This window comes from Mustela erminea, chromosome X, assembly GCF_009829155.1.
Source record: "Mustela erminea isolate mMusErm1 chromosome X, mMusErm1.Pri, whole genome shotgun sequence".
NCBI classification, from domain to species: domain Eukaryota; kingdom Metazoa; phylum Chordata; class Mammalia; order Carnivora; family Mustelidae; genus Mustela; species Mustela erminea.
This window is the reverse complement of record NC_045635.1, coordinates 92,676,808-92,698,096: the sequence shown is the minus strand read 5'-3', so window position 1 is coordinate 92,698,096 and position 21,289 is coordinate 92,676,808. Positions and strand designations below refer to the sequence as shown.

Below are 21,289 nucleotides of genomic sequence, written 5' to 3'. Positions count from 1 at the left end.
TAATTCCTGGTGCAGGTAGGCAGATGGGGTACATTTTCTCGGTTAAACATTTGTTCAGTACCTGGCAGTTCTCTGGGAGCCTGAGATGAACTGACACATATATTCACAACTGATTTTTGACAAGGGCGCAGATTCAATCAAAAGAGGAAAGATAGCCTTTTCAATAAGTGGTGCTGGAACACTGAATATTCATAGAACAAAAAAATGACCCCTAACTTAAACCTCATGTCTTATGCAGAAATTAACTCTAAAAAGAAAAAAAGAAATTAACTTAAAAAATGGACAATAGATATAAGTGTAAAAGAGGTAAAAAGGAAACCTAGGAGAAGATCTTGTGATCTTTGGCTAAGCAGAGAGTTCTCAGGTTTGACAACAAAACTATCATCTATAAAATAAAAAGAATAATAAACTGGACCTCATGAAAATTAAAAACTTTTGCTTTGTTAAAGACCACGCAAAAGATATGGAAAGACAAGCAACAGAATGGGAGAAAATAGTTGTAAGCCACATAGCTAGCCAAAGACATACATAAAAGATAAAAACATCTTAAAACTCAACAGTAAGAAAGAAAAAAAAGAAAAAAAAACAAGTTAGAAAATGAACAAAAGATCTGAAGAGGGGTGCCTGGGTGACCCAGTTGGTTAAGTGTCTGACTCTTGATTTTAGCTCAGGTCGGGTCTCGGGATGGTGAGATCGAGCTCCTTGTCATGCTCCCTCCTCAGTGTGGAGTCTGCTTGAGATTCTCTCCTTCTCCCTGTCCCATCCCCTGCTCATACTCTGAGAAATAAGCAAATAAACAGACAATATGAAAAGTTGTTCAATACCAGTAACCACCAGGAAAATTCAAATTAAAACCGTAATGAGATACCACTTAAAACCCCCAAGATTAGATAAATAAAAAGGAGAGAAAACACCAAATACTGGCGAGGATGTAGATAAACTGGATCCCTAATACTTGTCTGATGAAAAAATAAAGAGTACCCCCACTCTGGAAAACAATACTGCAGTCTTTACAAACTTAATGTGCAATGGCCGTACGACTCAGCAGTGGTACTCTTGAGCATTTATCCCAGCAAAACGTAAACTTACGTTAATACAAAAACCCGTATAAGAATTTTTAGAGCAAGCTTAAGTTGTAATAGCCCACAATGCCCTTCAATGGGTGAATAGTTAACCAAACTGTGGCATAATGGCACCATGGAATGCTGTCAGCAATCTAAAGGAGTGAACCTGCTGACATGTGCAACAACTTGCATGAATCCCTAGAGAATTATGCTAAATGGGAAAGGCCAGTCCTGAAAGGTTACATACCGTATGGTTCCATTTATATAATAGTCTTGGTATGACAAAACTGTAGAGATGGGAAACAGATCATTGGTTGCCATGGGGGGTTTAGATGTGGGAGACAGGGCTTTATAGCTCTGACTGGGGCAGTGTGAGGGAGCCCACTGATGAGGGTACAGGTCTGTATCTCAGCTGTGGCGATGGGCACACGAATACACACATGGTAAAATTGCATAGAACTATGCACACATTCGTGCAACACAAGTGCATGGAAAATGGCAAGATGTTACCACTGGGGGAAGTTGAGTGAAGGGTACATCAGCACAAGTATTCCTCCTGATACTTCAGCTTCCTCTGAATCTGTCATTAGTTCAAAATAAGAATTAGATAAAATACTAATTAAAACAACCCAGTCATCTGATGTTGCCCATTTCAGAGCCCAGTATGTCAAGAAAAGGAGTTAACTTTACCTCTTATCTTCTTACAGGATCTGTACCTGCCTCTGTCCTTGGATGACTCGGACTCACTTGGTGATTCCATGTGAAGAAGAGAATGCTCGGAGTCCAGAGTACAAATCCAAACTCACCGTTACAATAGGGTACTTCTGCTCAAGGGTCCAACAGGGCTATTGGTGCTTTCAAATTTTAATTTGTCATTGTTTTTACTTTTAAAAACACACTGTAATATGTTGGGTTTATGTTCCTGTGATTTCTCCTCTGGGCCACTGATCCACAGTTACCAATTATAAGAGATAGATCGATTAACCATTCTTCGGGGTAACTTTCCGGGGATGCAAAATGTGCTAGTCCATGACCTTTCTATTGAAAACTTAGGCGCCTGCGTTATTTCTCCCCGTCTCACTTTGCTCATACACGACAGTCTTCCTTCTGTAGAGGGTTGTTTACATACATAGCCCTTAAAATGCGTATGTGGGAAAGAAACTCATTGGCAAATCCAAGAGTGACAAACACAAGTGCCCCTTGTCTCCTGATCTCAAGAATGCTGGAAGATCCTAGGAGGGCGGCAAGGCAGCTCCCCAGCCTTGCTCTTCCCTCCCGACTGAGCCCCCAGTTTGTCGTCTAGCACCAGTTCTGGCTGTCAAGGGGGAGAAACACCAGCAATTTGTAATTCTGACAGCAGATGCTTAGGACCCCGGTGCAGGGCCAGTGAAAATGAGACTAGGCAGAATTGAGAAACGCTGTCGTCGTTTCGGTAGCATTTCTAAAGCACAGCAAATTTCTTGTCGAGCTCTCCAGTGGGGCAATTTGGAATCAATAAGCAATTAAGGGTTGGCGGTGAGGGACTTCGTATGCCCGATTCCTCTAGGAGGCTGTCTAACATAGCGAGTTATTACACAAACTGTATGGTATCCATCTGTCTCTGTTCTATTGAATGCCTTGTAAACAGCCAACACTGAAAACACTGTGAGAATTTGTTTTCAGGTCTGACACCTTTTGGTCGCTTTTTATAGCAAGAAAACCAATATCCTTTTTATAAAACTTCGTGTCTGTACTTCGGGAGCAAACTCTTCAGGCTCCTTTTTTATAAACTGGTGATTTTTCTTTTGTCTAAAAAACACATGCAGAAAATTTACCAAAAAAAAAAAATGCAGAAGAATAACATAGTTTAGAAATCATGCTGTCACTGCCAAACAGAAACCTCCGGGAGGAAAAAAAATGAGTAGCAGAGGCCAATTCAATAGAATCAGTCTTTTGATAACTTTATAACAGTTATGCTTACATTAATAATTTCAACGTGGACCAGACATTCTAATTATATTTTAAGGGAAATGTTACGGCATATTTTCAGCAAGTCTTTTTTATCTGCGATCCTGATATTTCATACTGAAGACACAGAGACCTTTCACTTGTCTTTCACGCTAGAAAGGATTTCTCTTTACTAAGGACTGATCATTCGAAATAGCTCTCAGTCTTTGAGGTACCGGTTCATAACACTGCTTTTTGTCTGTAACCATAGCCCATAACGGCAAAGATGACTAAATTTAAGGGAAAGCCATGCATGCCAGTTCTGTGTTTGCTTTTAGCAGATATGAAGATTTTTTCCCCCTTATTTCTTTGTAATTGTTCGGATAGTGTGTGAGGGGCAGCACTCAAAGCCAAGCTGTTGGTTGTTCAAGAGTTGTCCAAGAGTTGCGGTTGTTCCTCCTCTTGAACTGGAATGAGCTTGGGAGGTGTGTGCGTATGTGTGTGTGCACCCTCAGTGGCTTCAGAACTGGGAGATACTGCAGGATACCCCGGATCCGTGGCAACTTGGTGGCATTGCTGATGTGGAAGGGAACTTGGTGGTGTAAGGGGTAGCTCAGATACCTCTAGAAAAGCTTCAGAGGACCTTAGCTACAAGAAATATCTTTGGCTCAAGAAAAGTCCTGATGATAATAATACTGATTCCTGGTTCAATGGGTCACCATAGAACCCCAAATCATGAGAATATTTCTTTGCCTCTCTCCTTTATGTGTAGGTCTATTGGAAACCATGACAGAGCCCATTTTCTTTACTCCCTACTTTCTTCTGGAAGCTCAAGGTTTTTCCTTAGTGCCTCCCAGAACAATTTGTAGTTAATTGGGAAAAACTGGTACTTGGGATGGTGAGGAGGGGGGAAGGGGCAGTGTAGAGAGAGTAGCAGGTCTATTTTTAATCTTCAGGCCAGACCCCCAAAGATTCCACTCTCTCAGGATCTCATTTAGCCCAGTTCCTTCCATTTAAGATGAGACGGAGGCTGAGGCCACTAATGGACAGGCTGGTGAGGAGCAAGACCAGAGGAGTTTAGATTCTCTCCTATCCTGGGCCCTGTGCTACCTTCTTGAGCATTTCCTCGCTGGTGGCAGGTGTACTAAATGGACACATTCTCCTGAGAGTGACTTTTGATCCAACAGTCTTCAATCATAAAAGTAGATTTTCCATCTTTCTTTTAATCAATTATAAGAGAACATTTCTGTACTGCCACTTCAGGGGGCTTGGTCTTGTTCCAAAATCTAAGCCTTTAACGATTGCATTTTAAATTAGCCTATTTTCAAAGCAGAAGAAAAAATCATAACTGTGCGCCTTCACCCTTGTCATTCATGCCAGATTTTGCCCAATCTGGTTTTACCACTAAAGTCCCATTGTATTACCTTCTGCACACTCAGCAAATATCAAGTCATTCAGCAAACATCTACCACCACTCCCCTATCCTCCCTTCCTCTTACGCGCGTGCATGCCCACGCGCACGCGCACGCACGCGCACACACAAACACAATCCATCTGTTGCTTGTTCCTACCTCCTGATTTTTCTCCCTTACAGAAATAGAAATAGGGACAAAGAAGGGGAAAATGTATATATGGGGCTGGGCTGAACAACTTCTTAAGTAGTGTTAACTAGGGGTAAATTGAGAGAAAATTTCCTTTTCTCTTCACTGTTTTGGAAAGGATAGCCATTAGCATGACTGCTTTGTGTCCTTAAGGACTTTAGTATTAGCCTAGATTGAATCATAGAGCTTTCTAGCTGGAAGGAACCTTAGGATCACATGACCTACTCCAAATTCCTCCTTTTCAGGCCAGGAACGAGATGCAGAGGTAATTTCCCCAAGGTCACACAGCTGGCTAGGGGCAGGGCTGGGATTAGAACCCACATCTATTGGCTCTTGTTCCAGGGCCTTTTCCCACTGAACTGTATTGCCTTCCATGAGACTCCTGAGAATTCTTTCCCAGGGTCATGTTGCATCTTGGAGCCATATGCTGCTGCCCTGAGCTCAGTGGGGAATCCACACAGCAATCTCATACGGCTCTTTCTCCCTGTGTTCACATGGTTCCCATCCACATGGACTGCAGATGTCCCCAAAGGAGGAGGAGGCATTGAGGACCCACAGGAACAATGAGGTGCCTGACCTTGTCCACCCAACACAGAGGATCACTGTCCCACCTTGAGGAGCCCTTGGCTCTCTGAGCTCCTGCCCTGTCCAGCTGAAATGGGGGAAGGCTGATTTTTCCCTGTCAGCTCACCTCATCACATCTCCTATTGGCTGGGTCTTCAGAGGCTGAGGGAAATGATTCTCGTTCCTAGAGCAGGGAAAGGAAGGAAGAAATAGAACCATAGCTTTGTTCCCCATAAATTTCCGAGATGGCTTTTCAGTATTTTTTGAATGACTGTGGCTGCCATTCACTGGCAATGATTTCTTTTAAAATATGGGAGAGAGGCTAGCTAGAGAGAATAACCTGGTCTTGCTGTGGTGGTTCTCATCTACAATGTTCCCATACCCATCCTGCCCCAATGGGGATAATTTCCAGATATAAGCAAGGGGCTTCATAACTAAAATTCACCTCAGCTGGTGGTAAACATTGGCTCCTAGCATTTGCACTAAAAAGCAAGCTCTGTGCTCTACATACCATACTCACCTTCTTGTGTGTGCTGCTTGCTCCTGTGGCCTTCCATGGCAGAAACCAGGGCAACAAGGTCTGAACCCATGGTTTGGCTCCTAGTAAGTCTCCTTCTGGGATTGAAGGGTTATTCATTAGTTCAGGTCCAAGAGACTTCCTTCTGGGCTTACCCTGCTTCTCAGGAAGTTCTCTCTTCTTCCTGTTTCTCCTCCCCAATTGGAAGGAGCCAAGGAACCTTAAAGTGGATGTATAGTTCTAAGAAGAAGGAAAATATAAGGGGTCTGAGGCCCCTTGATCCTTCTTTGAATCAACCAGCCCAAGTCTTAGAGCAGCAATGCAGTGCTTGCCTTGGACACAATGACATCTACTTCTTTAGTCCCTTTAATAATGGCAGGACATGCCCTCAATCCCCCTCAGATATGGTTCTAAGTAGCTTTTCTTTTTTTAAAAAACACATCTCCCTGGGACAAGGGAATAAGCATGCCCATGTACCCCAGAGGAGCTCTAGCACACTGATGAGAGTGTTTTCAGAGATCAGCCTACCTCCAAAACATCTTTGCCAATATGCATCTCTGGATAGCTGCCCCAGGACAGTGGGGTTTGAATGACCTCTTTTGCTACCCAAGTCACTATGGAGACTAAAAGGCATTGGAGATTAATTTTTTGAAGCAGGTCTTTGGAACCTCTCCTTGGCCACAAAGGGCCACTTGAATCTCCAAGGCCAGGCCACAATCATGCATTGTCCTTATGGCATCCAGGGATTTGGCTCTTAGGCCTAGGCTGGTTTCATCAGTAAACTGTCAGTATTTTGAAGCTCATATGAGATGAGGGGACATCAAGGGTCCTATGTTTTGGGACCTGGTATCCAGAGAGAATGAAGTCCCAGACATTGATATGCCAGAAGTGATCTGAGACCTCTTACGTAGCAAGAGAGCTGTCACACTTCTGCCATTGCCCTAGGAAGGAAACCTCTTATGTAGTATTGTCCAATGGAACATTCAGTGATTCCATATGGTGTTTCCTCTTCCTTATCTGTGTGGCCATGTGGAGCAAGAATACTGCATTGATTCCCCATGCCTACCTTCTGGCGGGGGAGAGAGATCTCCAACAGACTCTTTGGCTCTTGGTGGCCTAGACCCAGTGTAGTGCTGTTAATATTCAGTGGATTGCCCTAAAGGCTGTGATTATGGACCAAGACAACACAGGCCATTCATTTCTTAAAAGTGAATTCCCAATTTTATTCTTCTATTTCTTCAGGAAAAAGAGACTTTTTCCTCTGTCTCTCCCATCCTGGTTCCCAGAGCTTATCTCCATCCCCAAAGATGCAGTGTGGCCTTGACATTCAACCACTTGGTGTTGCTATTGTTTCCTGCTTGTTTCTCATTAAAGATCCATGCAGACCTCCCACTTTGGCCCAGGTGGTGTGACACTGGCTATCACAGGACAAGACTCTGGAACCTGCTTCTAACTGCCTACACTTTGACATCTTCTGGAATCAGATGCAATCTCGTCTTACCTTAGATGCCTGGGTTTGGGGGGGGATATAGAATTCACCTTGGGAATTAAAGCATCTTCTTGCTCCTGATTAGAAGGGACAGCCTAGTGGGGAGAGATTAGGTGGCACAATGGAAGTCAGAGCAAACACCTTGTGAACTAAGGCACATGTGGGGACCTGGAAACTTCTCATTTCTGGGTTAATAATAACCTGAGGAAGCAATGTCTTTTTGCCAATGTCTACCTCCCCTGTGTATTTCTTTGTCTTGTCTTTCTCTCTCTAGTTCATTAGAATTGCTCTCATTTTTATACTCTCTTATCACTCTCTTCTTTCAGAGTACAAATGCCCATCTCTTGTCCTCTGCAATTCCCTCTCTTGTTTGTTGTCTCCCATTTTATTCCTTCCTTCCTCCATGTCTAGGTATTGGGCACATACCTCTTCTTAGCCCTGAAGTTTTGCCTTGGTGATGTGAAGTTATTTCTGGACTTGACCAGCGCTGATCGTACCCCAGTCCAGTCAGAAGTATGGTGGTTGAAATCAATCTGATCCTGGCTCTTTGTTCTCCATTTTCAGTTGCCCTTCCCCAAAGCAGGTCTTTATAAGCAGTTTCCTTACAGCTCATGTATCTTTGGGTCTTTGCCTTCCAAGCACTGTACAGAGCACTCTGTGGTTCTTTTTTAGTCTGCCATTTTGTGGAGCAGTGAAGTGTGCTCAGAGAAATAATCAGCTGAACAGAAAAGTCCACCCATGGATTCTTATCAGCTAAATACTATTAAATGATTTCATTTGCTTTGCTCATAGTTTTAAAAGCTGCAATATAATATCATGAGAGACCACAGGTCATCTCTGCTGTCATTTGGTTTGGCCGGCTGGGGGCGTTGGGTGTCGGGTAGAGCAACTGGGTTCAAGTTCTACCCCCTGATACATTAAATTGTCTGTAACAACCTTATGTTTGGGGTTTGCCAACTGTTGAACTGTTTTAGCTAAACTGATAGGCAGTTGTGGTTGATTTAATGGAAAGGGTAATGAACAAACCCCTACCACAGAACAAAACATTCACTCAATTAATATCTATTTGTCCTTCTATTACTAAATTCACCTAAATGTTTATTCTTAACTCCAGCTGTTCACATCCCTGTGCAGGCAGTCCACATAGAGTAATCAGTGGGCCTCAAGAAGTCAGCTTGTAGGTGCTAATTTATTCCACAGGGTACACAGCCCTTGGGGACGTCATGGCTTGGCAATGCCATATGGAATGCCCTTTCTGATGGCTTTTCTTTATAACTTCTCTTAAAGGGATTTGAGCAAGTAAGAAGTTATACCAAAACGTCTCCCATGTATGGTCCTGCAATATATTGCAGCTTGAAGCCAATGATCCCTTATGACTTGTATACAACTAATGCATGTTTTGATTGAAGTTTGCATTTCTCATGTGTGGTAAGTTCTTTAAAAAAAAAAAAAAAAGGTTTGGGTCACCTTTTTGTGCCATTAAACTTGTACAGAAAACGCTTTTATGGCCATTTTCAAAGGGAGAAAGTTAAAAATGGAAACAGCCCACCCTTTCTGCCCTATTGCTGTAGTTAGAACTCAGTAAGTGTAGCAAAAACAGCTGTAATTGGTGGTTGTAGTATTAGAGGCGTTAGCTTGCTAGTGACTAGCTTTGGAGAGTAAATGCATGGTATTATACATCCCGTTTCTTAAATAACTCATTTTAACCTCTGAAAAGAATATATTCTTCCCTGTGGTCCCTCTTCCCTGCCCACTCCCTTCCCCTGCTCCCAGGTGTCTCATAGTTGTAAAGAACTGATTTGGGGGCCGACGTCTTTTGCCAAGTCAAGTCAACAAGAAACAAGCAGGCCAAAAAGGGGGGAAAGGCATTTCTCAACATTCTCTTCAGCAGCTAGTGACCATTTCTCAAGGAATGACGTTATGATCAAACACTCAACTTCCCTTTGCATGAAAAAAAAAAAATCGGTGGCAGCTCGAGAATGTGTTTGACCGTTTGCTTACATAGTGGAGTTGAAGAGTTCTCAGAATCGTGTGCAATTGAAAGACATTGGACAATGATATTCCTTTACCCCTGCAGCAGTTTTGAGGTATTTGGAAACCTCACAAGGCTCTGCTTGACTGAGCCATACTTATTAAGAAAGAATGAAAAAAAAAAACAAAACAGAAAATGACAACAGATAACTTAGGGACTTTTTAGCTGCCCCCGTAGAAGAGTTGTAGCCGTAAAAGATGAGGACATGCACAGAGAAGCATTGCCCCTGGTTGCCCAGGCAATGTCTATCTTTGCTTTCTGACTGTGTTTCTAAAGTACTGTTCCATGAAAGCGCTCTCTCCTTTTTGGTTTGCTGTTCCCACTTGGACTGGTAGGTTTGATGAGGCTTATGTAAAACCAGCTGGAGCAGACCTTTTTCATCTCCTGTGCCTGTTAATATCCCTCTCCCTCCCTCCATGATTTCATGAGGGCTTTCTTTGGTTAGAGGACTTCAAAGTCTAGAGAAGTTCCCCATGTGTGTAATGTGTTGTGAACTGTGAATGCTGCAGCTTCACGGCATTCGATACCAGGAGGCTGGAGAGCTGCTCTTGCAATCATTTTGGCTCTCGAGCTCTGTTCTTCATCTCATTCTCATTTCTGTGTACATTTGCAAGATGTGTGTAATGCCATTTTCCAAAAATAAAATTCAATTTCAATATTTTTGGCTGACAGTGTCTTTCTTTCTTTCTTTCTTTTTTTTTTTTTTTAACATTGAACCAATGCTCATATAACCCCAAAATGTCCGAGCTGGAAGAAAACTTCGATGTTCATCAGTCTGATCCCTTAATTATATAGATGGGGAAGCTGATTATCGATATATGATGGAAATGCCGTAATTAAGAGCACAGCACATTTACACCATATAAGATCCCAATCTCCCAGAGTGAGCGGGAATCAAACGGCCTCTTTTTATGTATAAGATACTTTGACCAAGGTCAGTCTTGATCATCAGAATAGGAGGTTGCTTCTAGTCCTGTGTTTGCAGAAAAAAGACTCCACGTGGGTTCTGGCAAATACTTCTACCTACAGTCTCTACCTGCAAATTTCCAATCCCTTTAAGGTTGCCGCTGCTCCTGGGAGAAGGGACACCTAAAAATCTTACTCACCCTCAAACATAAATGACTAAATATTGTTCTCAGATAAGACTTTATTAATAGTGAGAATGCAAGGCGCTGGGCTTGTGAAGAGGTTGACTGAAAGGGAGGAAGGAAAGTTTACAGAAAGAGGAGGCTGAGTTCTCGGAAAACAGCATGAACAGTCTTATGGTGAGAGCCAAGCCTGAAGCTCCCACCTGAGCTGTGTTTAAAGAAGCAAAGCATTGAGATGGTTAGGAATTTTCCTTTCTTCTGTACGGCATTTCATCAACTAGCCCCATGCCATTACACTGGTTGAGACAAAAAAAAAATAAGAAAGTAAATGGAGATGGGAATTCTTAGTGTTCCTAATCCATAATTTATATATATATATATATGTGTGTGTGTGTATGTGTGTGTATACATATATATATACACACACACACATATTCTCTCTCTCTCTCTCTCTCTCTCTTTCTCTCTCTCTCTATATATATGTAAACAATCAGACTGGCCAGGTTAACCTTCCTGATCATTATGGCCAGACTCTCTTTCTCACTGATCTTTAAGTTGTCGCTTTCTCCCAACTTAGTCTCCCCTGGTCTCCACTACAAGCAGATTCTTTCTAAAAGATCGTTTTGATGTTGTCATTTCTCTGACTGGGCATTTATGACAGTTGTCTCTTGCCCATCAGATCAAGTCCAACTCGTCCATGTGGTTTTCATTAAGACATCTCTGGAGTGCTATGTTCCAGGTACTCTGCCAATTCTTGGGCCTTGGGTTTCAGAGTTTCAGTCCAGGGAAGGCAGACCTGTAAATAAATGAGTCCGGTGCCAAGGAGCAAGTACTACAGGAACACTAATGATGGGATAATTAATATTTTGGGATGGTGAAGGTCAGGAAAACTTCACAGAACTGCCTGCATTTGAGAGCAGACTCAAGAGTTTTCGAGGTGGGTAGGGAGTGTTCCCAGCAGAGGGAAGAGCACGAGGAATGGCAAAAAAAAGCAAGACCCTTTCTGAGAACTGAAAATTACCTGAGGCAGCAAGGCTATAGGTCCAGTATATAGAGTTCTGGGAGGCAAATACAAGGGCATAGTCTGGAATTACAGTTTGGGCAGTTGACCAGTGGTTCCCAAGTGTTGGTATAACAACCAATGACAGTCTGTAATAAGGGTTTTTTTTTGGTTGTTGTTGTTGTTTTTTAACCAGATCGTGATGAAAAGAGAGAACTGAGGAAAATATAGTGTGAGTTGGTTTTTTTTTTTTTTCGTAGAAATAAATTACTCCATGCAGAGGACTAGAAGACAGGTGCGTGCTGCTTTTTAATGTCCTCGCAAGGTGGAGTAAAAAGTGAGTAAAACCGGGAGGGGCTCAAATCCAGTCTAGCTCTCTTTATTTCATTTCTTTTCTAATTTTGATCATCTGTGAAATTTGGCAGTATGGCAGCCATTGGTTTAGACTAAAAGAATGGACAAATAGAGAAACCAGTGGGAGCTGAGTTGTAAGGAAAAGGGCGTGTTGCATTTGAAGCAAGTTCTTTCTTGGAGCCTAAATATTCTCTCCTGTTCGCCCTCCACCCTCCCCCCCCTCCCTTCCTCCCTCTCCCTTCTTCCCTCAGTCCTCCCCACCTCCCTCTCTTTTTCCTCTTTTTATGATTCCCTTCTTTCAGCTCTGCAGATGCAGAGATGAAACAGGCTTTTCTGCCTTCAAGGTGCTCACATTGCAAAGCAGAGCATCAGCACCACCTAGGAACGTTTCAGAAATGCAAATCCATGGGTCCCACCCCACATACACTGGTTCAGAAACTGAGAGCCGGGGGCCCAGTGATTCCTGTTTTAACAAGCCCTCCAGTGGATTCTGAGGCCCTTTCTCATCTGAGAACCCCTGCTCTTGTGAATTCCACTTCCTTTTTCCCCAGGACTCAGTGAGGACCTAAATAGCATATTATGATCTCCTGGGCCATTTGAATTCAAGTTTGCATCATGCCCAGAAGAACAAAGACTCGAGAGGCTAGTAATTCTGGTCAGATCTCTGTATGTTCAGTTTTTGGATGAAAGACATACTTTTCAAGCTTGAGAAAAATCTTACATAGGTAAAGACATGCTGAGAATGAGTCTTTGCAGCTGTTGCAAGAGTCTGGATGGAGATAGGAGACCCAGAACTAAGGCCAGATCAGGGATGGGGTGGGGAGTATGGAGCCAATGTGCTATTGATGCAGGAGTGTCAGGAGGTGGTGGGCCGGCTGGATACATTGAGATGTGAGAGCAGGAAAGCCCCAGCTTGACTTGAGTAATTCTCTTCCATCTTCCCCTGTTCCTAGACATAATCCTGCACTCCAGACAGCTTAGTAGCCTCCCTCTTACCCACCTCCTCCCCTGACTTGGGCCCTGGCTACACCATGCTCATTCACACTTCACTCTAGCTGACAGAGTCTACCCCTTCTCTCTCTGCCCAGAAAAATACCCTCTGACTGCCCTTCCACATCTCTCCACCTGTCTAAATCTCAGAGGTAGCCAAAACCTACCAGCAACGGAACTTAAGGCATATTTATAAGAAAAACAAACCCAAACATGGAGGGAAACTGGCAACTTTTCTCTCCTGAACTTTCCAGGGCAGTCCTGATCTTATGTAATTTTTTTTTTTCCTTTTTCAAATAAAGGTGATTTGTTAAACATGTAACTACATGTGATTTTATTTTTTAGAACTTTCTTTAAAAATTTGTATAAATACACTTGCAAATTGGAAAACATCCCTTGTCAGGACACATCCGCACTGAGGGTTTGGAAATTCTGATTCCTTTCTGGGAGAGGCTTTTCCTAGGCTTCGTTGTCAACTTGTCTGGCCCTCCTCGCCTCCATTCTCTTGCCAGTTAGAAGAGACACTGCCCTTCCATCTTTAATCTTTGCTTTTCCATACTCCAAAAGGGTCTTTCAGATCCTCTGATTATATCAAGCTTGATTGCATCAAGGAGACAGTCTTGAGTAAGCAGATAATTTTTCTTTGAACCCCGGAGACTGCTGATTTTTTCCAATCAAGAAGATTTGGCTTGAGTTGTTGTAATTCCTCTTCCTTTCCCCCCACCTGCATGACCCTGTATGATTCTGAAAATACTTTACCCAATTTAGAGAGGGAAATGTCTTGGAGGTCTGTATTATGTACCACTATTTACTCTCGCCAGTAATGAACAAGATACGCACAGAATTGCAGAATGTCAAAGGTGGAAGGGCCTGCAGAAACCACTTTTCTGATGTTTCCCAAACTTCCCTAGGGTTTTGAGTCAATTGGGCTACTTGGTACAAATACGAGTTCTGGGACCCCATCCCACTCCCACTTCATTAGCCTCTCCAGGACAGCAGCCAGGCAAATTGTACGTTTAACAAGAACTTTAGTGATTCTTTCATCTGGGAAGTTCACAGCGCTCCCCCAGACTTTTCAGTCGATGGAATCACCTGAAGATCTTGTTAAAATGCAGCTTCCGATTTACAAGGTTTGGGGTGGGACTCTGATTCTGCATTTCCAGGAAGCCACCTGCTAATGCCCATGCTCCTAGCCCACAGACCATGTTTTCAGTAGCAAAACCTTGTGTTCATCATTCAGAAGAGGAGGAAACTGAGGGCCAGGGCAAGAAAGAAAGTTGTGTATCATGCAGATACTGAACCAAGGTCGACTAGCTCTGAGGGCTCCAGACTCCTAGGCCAGTGCTTTTTCCCTATGACCAGGCTGCCTATCACCAGCAGCCACTAAAAGCAGCCCAGCTGCAGTAATACTGTTTCCAATCAAAGGCTAATTGGAAAAATGATGTTTCCTGAAAGGCGAGCAGCCCTGGCTTGTCTCAGTAATGAGTAGGCACACTGGCAGGGTGTGGGGGAAGACAAAGGGTGGGGGAGGGGAGAGAATTTACATCTCATTATAATTGAAGAAATGAGCAAAGTTCCCCTCCCGAGGAGCCCAAGGGTTTAAGGTCACACAATGTCCTCCACCGTCCTTCAGGAAAAGTACTAAACGTAACTAAACTACACCGAACCACCCAACCAAGCAAAAACCTATCATCTAGAGCCTCGGGAAAGGGCCATAACGGAGGTCCGGCAAGGAGTCGGGAGAGCCCAGAGGAGGGGCAGTCTGAATACTGGGCTGGAGTGATGAAGGCTGCTAGATATTAGAGTTAGTATAATAAAGCATTAATGATGAAAAATGAGCTAAGAATTGCCCTGCCTGGAATAAATCTTCATTTTAATGGTCCCCTTCAGGCACAGGCTTCACTGAGGGGATGTAACATGAGCTGGAGCTTAAACAAGTTGGAGTTTGTTAGGTGAGGAGTGGGGGAGGGGAGGACGGGGACATGGCAGCCAGAAAGGCCAGTCTGAACAAAAGCAATGAGGTGTGAGCCCTGTCCACTGTGTCCGGAATCAGAAAGTCCTCCAAGGAGGTGGGCGGACCCTTGAGGCGCAGAGGCCAGGGTTGAGAGTGGATGACGACCATGTTGGGAAGGTGAAGTGGGGTTGGGTCTTTTGACAGCCACAACAAGTGGTCTCTGCCAGCCACCATCCTGGGCTCCGGTGGGGAAGTAGACAGGGTCCCCAACCTCCCAGAGCTCCAAGGCTATAACTGAGGAAGGCGGTAATTCTAACAGGGCACAAAGTGCTGTGACCTGAGGAGGAACAAAATGGCAGAGGAAGCATGTGGTCACCTAATTCAGCCTGGGAAGGTGGGGTAGGGGTCGTTGAGGAGAATCTTCCCGGAGGAAGTAACATCTTCACTGAGGCTTAAAGTGAGGGGGGAGGAATATTGCAGGTCAGAGGAAGAGCATATGTTAAGGGCCCCGAGAGGAAACACTGTTTTGTGGAGCAACAAAAAGAAAGCCGATATGGCGCAAGTGTGGAGTGTGATGGAGGAGAGGTGGTGAGAGATGACACCTGAGGGGCAGGCAGAGGCCAGACTGCGTGGGGCCTGTAAGCCACATTAAGGAGTTTGAGCTTTCCTCCTGAAGAGCACCAGGGAGTCATTAAAGAGTTTTAAGCAGGAGAGTGAGATGACCAGATAAAGTTGTGGCTGGGCAAGAGGGGCGCAAGAGCAAGAGATGAGGAGAGTGTGGGGGTGGGGGTGGCAGGCAGGGTTATCCCGAGCCATGCAAGAACTGATGGCAGCTTGGACAGGGGCAGGTGGCAATATACACTAGAAGGAGGGAAAAACTGGCTCTCTCAAGAGGTCTACAGGCTTGGTGAAGGATTCCATCTGTGGGAAGGATTTAGGGAGAAAGGTTTTAGTTCTGGACAGAAGGAGGTGAGCAGGAGGATGGAAAGAACTCTGGGCCAGGAGGAGCTAAGGGTTTCTGAAAGGAGTCCCTGAGGGGGGCACGTTTGGGGAGGTCCTGGCTCCTTCTTTGGGCACAGGTCTACGGAGGTCAGGGGCCAGGGAAGGACTTTTGTTTTTGAAGCCCCTCAGTGCTGTGTGGCCTCTGAGTAGAATGGGCCCCTGCTGGGCATGTCTCCTTTTGGCTGAAAAGTCTGGGCCCAGAGTTAGGAACCACCACCCATCGCCGGCCTCTCCCATGGTGTGTCAGTCTCGGCACCATGCATACTTTAGTCCAAACAAGGTTCACCAAAACCCAGTAGGGTCGGGGGGGTGCTCTCCTCATGTTTACAGATAGGAAGCTGGCTCAGAGAGGTTAAGTGACTTGTCAACAATCACACAGCTGGGAAGTGATGCTCTGACTGTCTTTCCATTAGACCAAATTGCTTCCAGTGGACTGTATGCTCAGTCCTGCCACTGTGGCTACTCCAGAAGTAGGGTTTAAATGTATCTCTGCTCAGGACAGCAAAGAGGTTGCAAGTGGATTTGAGGCTGCCGTATCACAATACCCAAGGCTGGCGATGCTGTGGGCGGAAAAGTCAGACCTCACAGGCATGAAGAAAACAGAAAGAAAGTTGTGGGGTGTTAGAGATGGATGCTGCTTAGGGTAGAACATGTTCTCTGTAGAAGCATCCTGGAGCAAATAGGGTAAAGACCGTGCAGTGGACACAAAGCTTGGATGCTTAAGAGCATCGCTGGGAGGGTGGGAACCATGTAATGTGGCCCCCAACCTATTAGCATCATTTTTGCTGGGTCCTTTCTCCGTTTCAGCACATTTTTCTTGTCTTTCAAAATGTGAGCTGGAGCACTGAAGGACACAACGTAGAGCATGGGAGAAAATATTCGCAAGTGACGTATGTGATAAAGGGTTAATATCCGGAACACATAAAGAACTCCTACACCTTGAGGATGGCCACAACAGAATGATCCAGCAATGGGGCGCCTGGGTGGCTCAGTGGGTTAAGCCGCTGCCTTCGGCTCAGGTCATGATCTCAGGATCCTGGGATCGAGTCCTGCATCGGGCTCTCTGCTCAGCAGGGAGCCTGCTTCCTCCTCTCTCTCTCTCTCTCTCTGCCTGCCTCTCTGCCTACTTGTGATGTCTCTCTGTCAAATAAATAAATAAATAATAAAAATAAAAATAAATAAATAAATAAATAAATAAAAAGAAGAAAATCCTGGTGCATGCTACAAAAATGGATATGCCAGGAGGACATTACGCTAAATGAAAGAAGCCAGCCATAAAAAGGCAAATACGGCATGATTCCATTTATATGACATATCTAAAGTTGTCGAATTCACAGAAGCAGAAAGTAGCACGGCGGTTACCAGGGGCTGGGGGAGTTGTTGTTTATGGGTGCAGAGTTTCAGGTAGGCATGATGAAAAATTGCTGGTGACCTGTTTCACAACAGTGTGAATATACTGAGCATTGTCAAACTGCAGGCTAAAAAATGGCGAAGATGATAAATCTGATGTGTATGTGATCACAATTCTAATTTTAAAAAGATTTTAAATGCAAGCTGGGAGATCAATACCTCTGGGACTTGCTTCTCTGTCTAGAAACCTCAGCTCCCCTCTCTTCTAAGTTTTTCAGAGCTCTCCCCTCAACCACCTCCAGAAAACTTTTTCAGACAGTTGGAAGAGTGGAAGTGATTCTCAGACCAGGCCACTTTCAAACTTCCTCCTCCATCCCTCCCCAGCCTACAGGATCCCTCCTCCTTTGCTTATACCCATTGGTTGTCCTTAGCCTATTTCCAGCCTGTTCATGGAACATGTGTTCTCAGAGTTCTGGGATGAAGGCTATTGACGAGAAGGAGAAAGGTGAGGACAGCTTGTTCCAGCCCTGTAAGTTACAAGGAGCTGTGCGCCTGTCCAGCAATAGCATAACTTCGTAGATTTCAAGCAAGCCTCTGCTTCCTCTGAAGTGTTCTTTCACTACAGGTACAACAACACAGCAAACCGCCATCCAAAAAAACCCTGTCCACCCGTGAATGGCGCTTTGTAAGCCGGTTAATGTATAACACTTTAGAAAGCCGGGCAGGGAGCATGTTTGCTTTTCCAACAGGAACCACATCAGGGGTGTCAGATGCCAATAATCCCAGGATTCTGTGGTCATAGGCTTTGATTCTGCAGCCAAACTTTGGCATCCAGACGTGGAGGCCAGTGATTTCCAACCTTTTCACCACCAAGGATCCCTTTTATTACTTTTTCCCCTGTGGGCCCCATGTTTGGAAAGATTTTTATCTAGCAAAGCTATTTTATTATGGAATAATTCATTTTCCCAATTTTTTACTCCGTCGGAGCTTCTGATCCACATGAGATAACCACACCGAGCTAATACCATTTCAATCAAAAGCAAAGAAACATGATATTGTACTTAGCTCTTTGTGGCTTTGTCTTGGCTGAATGTATAGTTTCTATTAGCTTTTTCTTAATATTGAAATACGTTTTAAGGGCACCAGTCACTACTTTTAAAGTCCTCTGGATTGAGAACTGCCAGTACTAGTTAGTGGAGGTACTGACAAGAGAACTATCAGCTTAAGAAGCTATGAAGCCTATGAACCACAAATAGGACAGAATCTGTTCATCAGAAAGCCTCCCTGCTTTATTTCACTCATATTTCACTAGCTTAAGTGGTTTTTTTTTTGTTTTTTTGTTTGTTTGTTTGTTTTTGTTTTTTTGCCATGTAAGTAGAATGATGAGATTGTTCCCCAAACAGAAATAACAAATATTTGCGAAGCCCCTACCTAGGTACCTGGCATTGTGATGGGATAAGTCCCAGACACAAGAATCTGCCTCCCTGCCAGGCCCTCTGCTTCCCAATTCCAGTCACGCTCCCTCCAGATCAAAGATCTTTGGTGATAGGGTGTGTTAGAGGCTCATCTAAGCCAAATGTCTCTTACCACACTGAATACAAATGGACGTATCTACGTGTCTGTCTACGCTACTATATGGAATGCTCTTAAGGTCACGGATCTTGTCCTATTTTTCTCTGTATCTCTGTGTCTCTGCCAAACAGTGAAATGCAGTGCCTGGCAATTAACAGGTGCTAGGGGAATGAATGACAACGAGTTCTAGGCTGGATGAATAGTTGAACAACTGAGAATGGAAATGAGACCATGAACTCAAGCGCAGGCACTGCGTCACATTTACTTCTGTGTTCCCACTGCCTGGAGCAGTGAATGGCACAGTGTGGCCACCCAACAAATACCTGAGTGAATGAATGAATGAATGGGTGGGTGGATTCCATAAGGTGAGAGCTGGTCCCCTGGGCCTGGACACCATGTGATGATGCATAGACCAGTTATTACAACACACAAGTAGAAGCCTCTTCACACCATTTACTTTTTTTAAGCCATTGCCCAGTGCCTCCATGCCTCTGGCTAATTCTTGGCTACCACACTCCCTCCTGCAAGGCTCAGTACATCTCCCCTGCTCCCTCCTACCTCCCTACCCTCCCACCTTGCTGTTGATCGCCTATATAAATCCACACACACTCATCTGATAAAGGAAATGGTTCAGAACCCTGGCACCCCATTTGGAAAGGGCAATGACTCCCGCTATAAAAAAAATCTCAGAAAAGACAGAGAATGAATGCAGCCGAGACATGTCTCTCCCTGTGGTGTCACTGGGTGTAATTTAAGCAGAGGCATTCCTGCAGTTGTTACACCCAGGCAAGTGTGGGGAATGAAGCAGTTGTCTGTGACTGATTTAAACTGTGGTTTTTGACAACTGTGCCCTGGATTGAAGCGTCCCATCTGTTAAATTTAGTGTCCAAGGGAGCTGTGAACATGAGCTCTAAGAGGAGCAGCCTCAGTTCTATGGGGTCCTTGACAACTCAGGAAGAGTTTCTATCCCCAAACCAAATTGGGCATTTTCTCTGCATCTCAGGGCTGTTTAATTAATACAGTTATTCCTGGCAGGATCCTGGAATGCAGGAATAAGGTGGGCAGAACATGAAGGGGCTAGTGAGGGAATGGCGGAGGGGGGTGAGTGGGGAAGAAGCCTCTTTTCAGATATTTAAGAAATAACCAGGACTATTCTCAGGCAAAGGTCACTGAAAATGCTCCCTTCTCAAATTCCCACCTCTACCCCCATCTTCACTCTTCCCCTGTTACCCTGTTCTCTAAGCCCGAAGTCCCCCGATAGCCCCTGCTTCTAACAAAGCCATTGTAGGCTCCCATTCCAATTTAAACATTATTAAGATTTGCCTATCAGATTTATACTAGTGACATGATAGAGCCCTGAGAAAAAGCCATGTGGTTTGGATGGGGGAAGGAAAAGGGAATGGTAGGAGAGGAAAAGATGCCTCCTGGTTCAGACTTTGCTAGTAATGCAAGGTGCATGCTTCAGGCAGGACGGAGCTGTTGAAGTCAAGGAGAAGAGAGGATGGAAGCAGCAGGTGAAGAGACTCAAGGTGCACAGTTTTGCTGTTGGGCGGGCCCTGGCTCACCATCTCCATTCCAGAGGAGCTTGATATGAAAGAACTTTCAATGATATTACCCATCCCCGGGGGCGGCCTTCCCAGCTGCCCCAGTCAACTAATCCATGACTGTCTCTACCGCTATATTTGGCCAGGCAGACTCCTGTGTCTACACATACCAGCTTTCGGAACTCACGTAAACTCCTAACTCCTCCAGATTTAGGCTCTACGCGGTCTGCTCTCTCACTGCTTGCTAACATGAACTCGGAAACCTAGCCCCACCAGTTCCTCTTCCCTGTTCTTCCCTAAAGCACATTCCCAGCACACACATTTCCACTGGACTGACTCGAGTTCTTAATCTCTGTGGATCGCTTCCCCCCTCCCGACCCCAAATGCCGACTTGCTCTCAGAGTGTCATTATTCTTTCAGGCCTAGCCAGTCTCACCCATGGCACAAAGAAGTTCTTGACAACTCGAAATTCTACAAAACAGAAACAGAAATGCAAAGTGCAACATCTAATGGAGGATATAAACAAAAAAGATAGGCAGTTAACATAAAATTATGATCAGTGGAGGACCTGGGCTCAAAGCCTGGTCCTGCTACTTCTTAGCTGTATAAGTAGAAAGAAATCATTCAACTTTTTTGAACCTGTATCCTCATCTGTAAAATGGGACAGTTAGCAGTACTTACATCACTGGGCTAATGGAAAAATTCAATGAAATAATGTATGTGAAGCATCTGGCATAGCTCTACTCCCTTCTGCTCTGGGGCCTTAGACATGATCCAAAGGGCAATAAGGGCTTAAGGAGGGAGGGTTCATCTCTGTTTGGTGAGGATGAATATTCTTCTCAGACAAGCTTTGACAGAGAAGCAAAAATGCAACTCCTAAGCAAAGCACCTCTGAGGTGGAGGAGAAGAGAGAGTGTCCATAGGAGTTTGAGGTAAAGGAAGAGTGCTGACTTCCTGGTGGAGATGAGACCACGGGGTCTGTTTGCAAAGGAACAGTGGGAGCATGATATTGGTTGAAGGCCAAGCAGGGTGAAGTACCAATTGGTAGACAGTAATAACTCTCAGCTTTTGGAAAGGGGAGGGAACGGGGGAGAGAGAGAGGGAGAGAGACAGAGAGGAAGAGAGAGAGAGATACCCCAACTTCTCCTCCTCCACACTCATTCTGTAAGGCACAGACTACAGAGGGCTTTTAAGGGTATTTCCTACTGAGGGACAAGAACTACCAGTCACCACCACAAGGAA

General features: G+C 44.5%; 1 protein-coding gene across 5 annotated transcripts in view; it reads left to right on the top strand.

Annotated features, from left to right (window-relative positions):
• DCX (doublecortin) overlaps positions 1-9,851 on the top strand; it is a 108,512-nt gene extending 98,661 nt beyond the window's left edge. For all 5 annotated transcript variants that reach the window (XM_032330829.1, XM_032330828.1, XM_032330827.1 and 2 more), the window contains one exon: positions 1,772-9,851. In XM_032330829.1, coding sequence (XP_032186720.1) covers positions 1,772-1,828 — 57 coding nt within the window. In that variant the 3' untranslated portion in view covers positions 1,829-9,851. The remainder of the gene's footprint in view (positions 1-1,771) is intronic.
• The last annotated feature ends 11,438 nt before the right edge of the window (positions 9,852-21,289 follow it).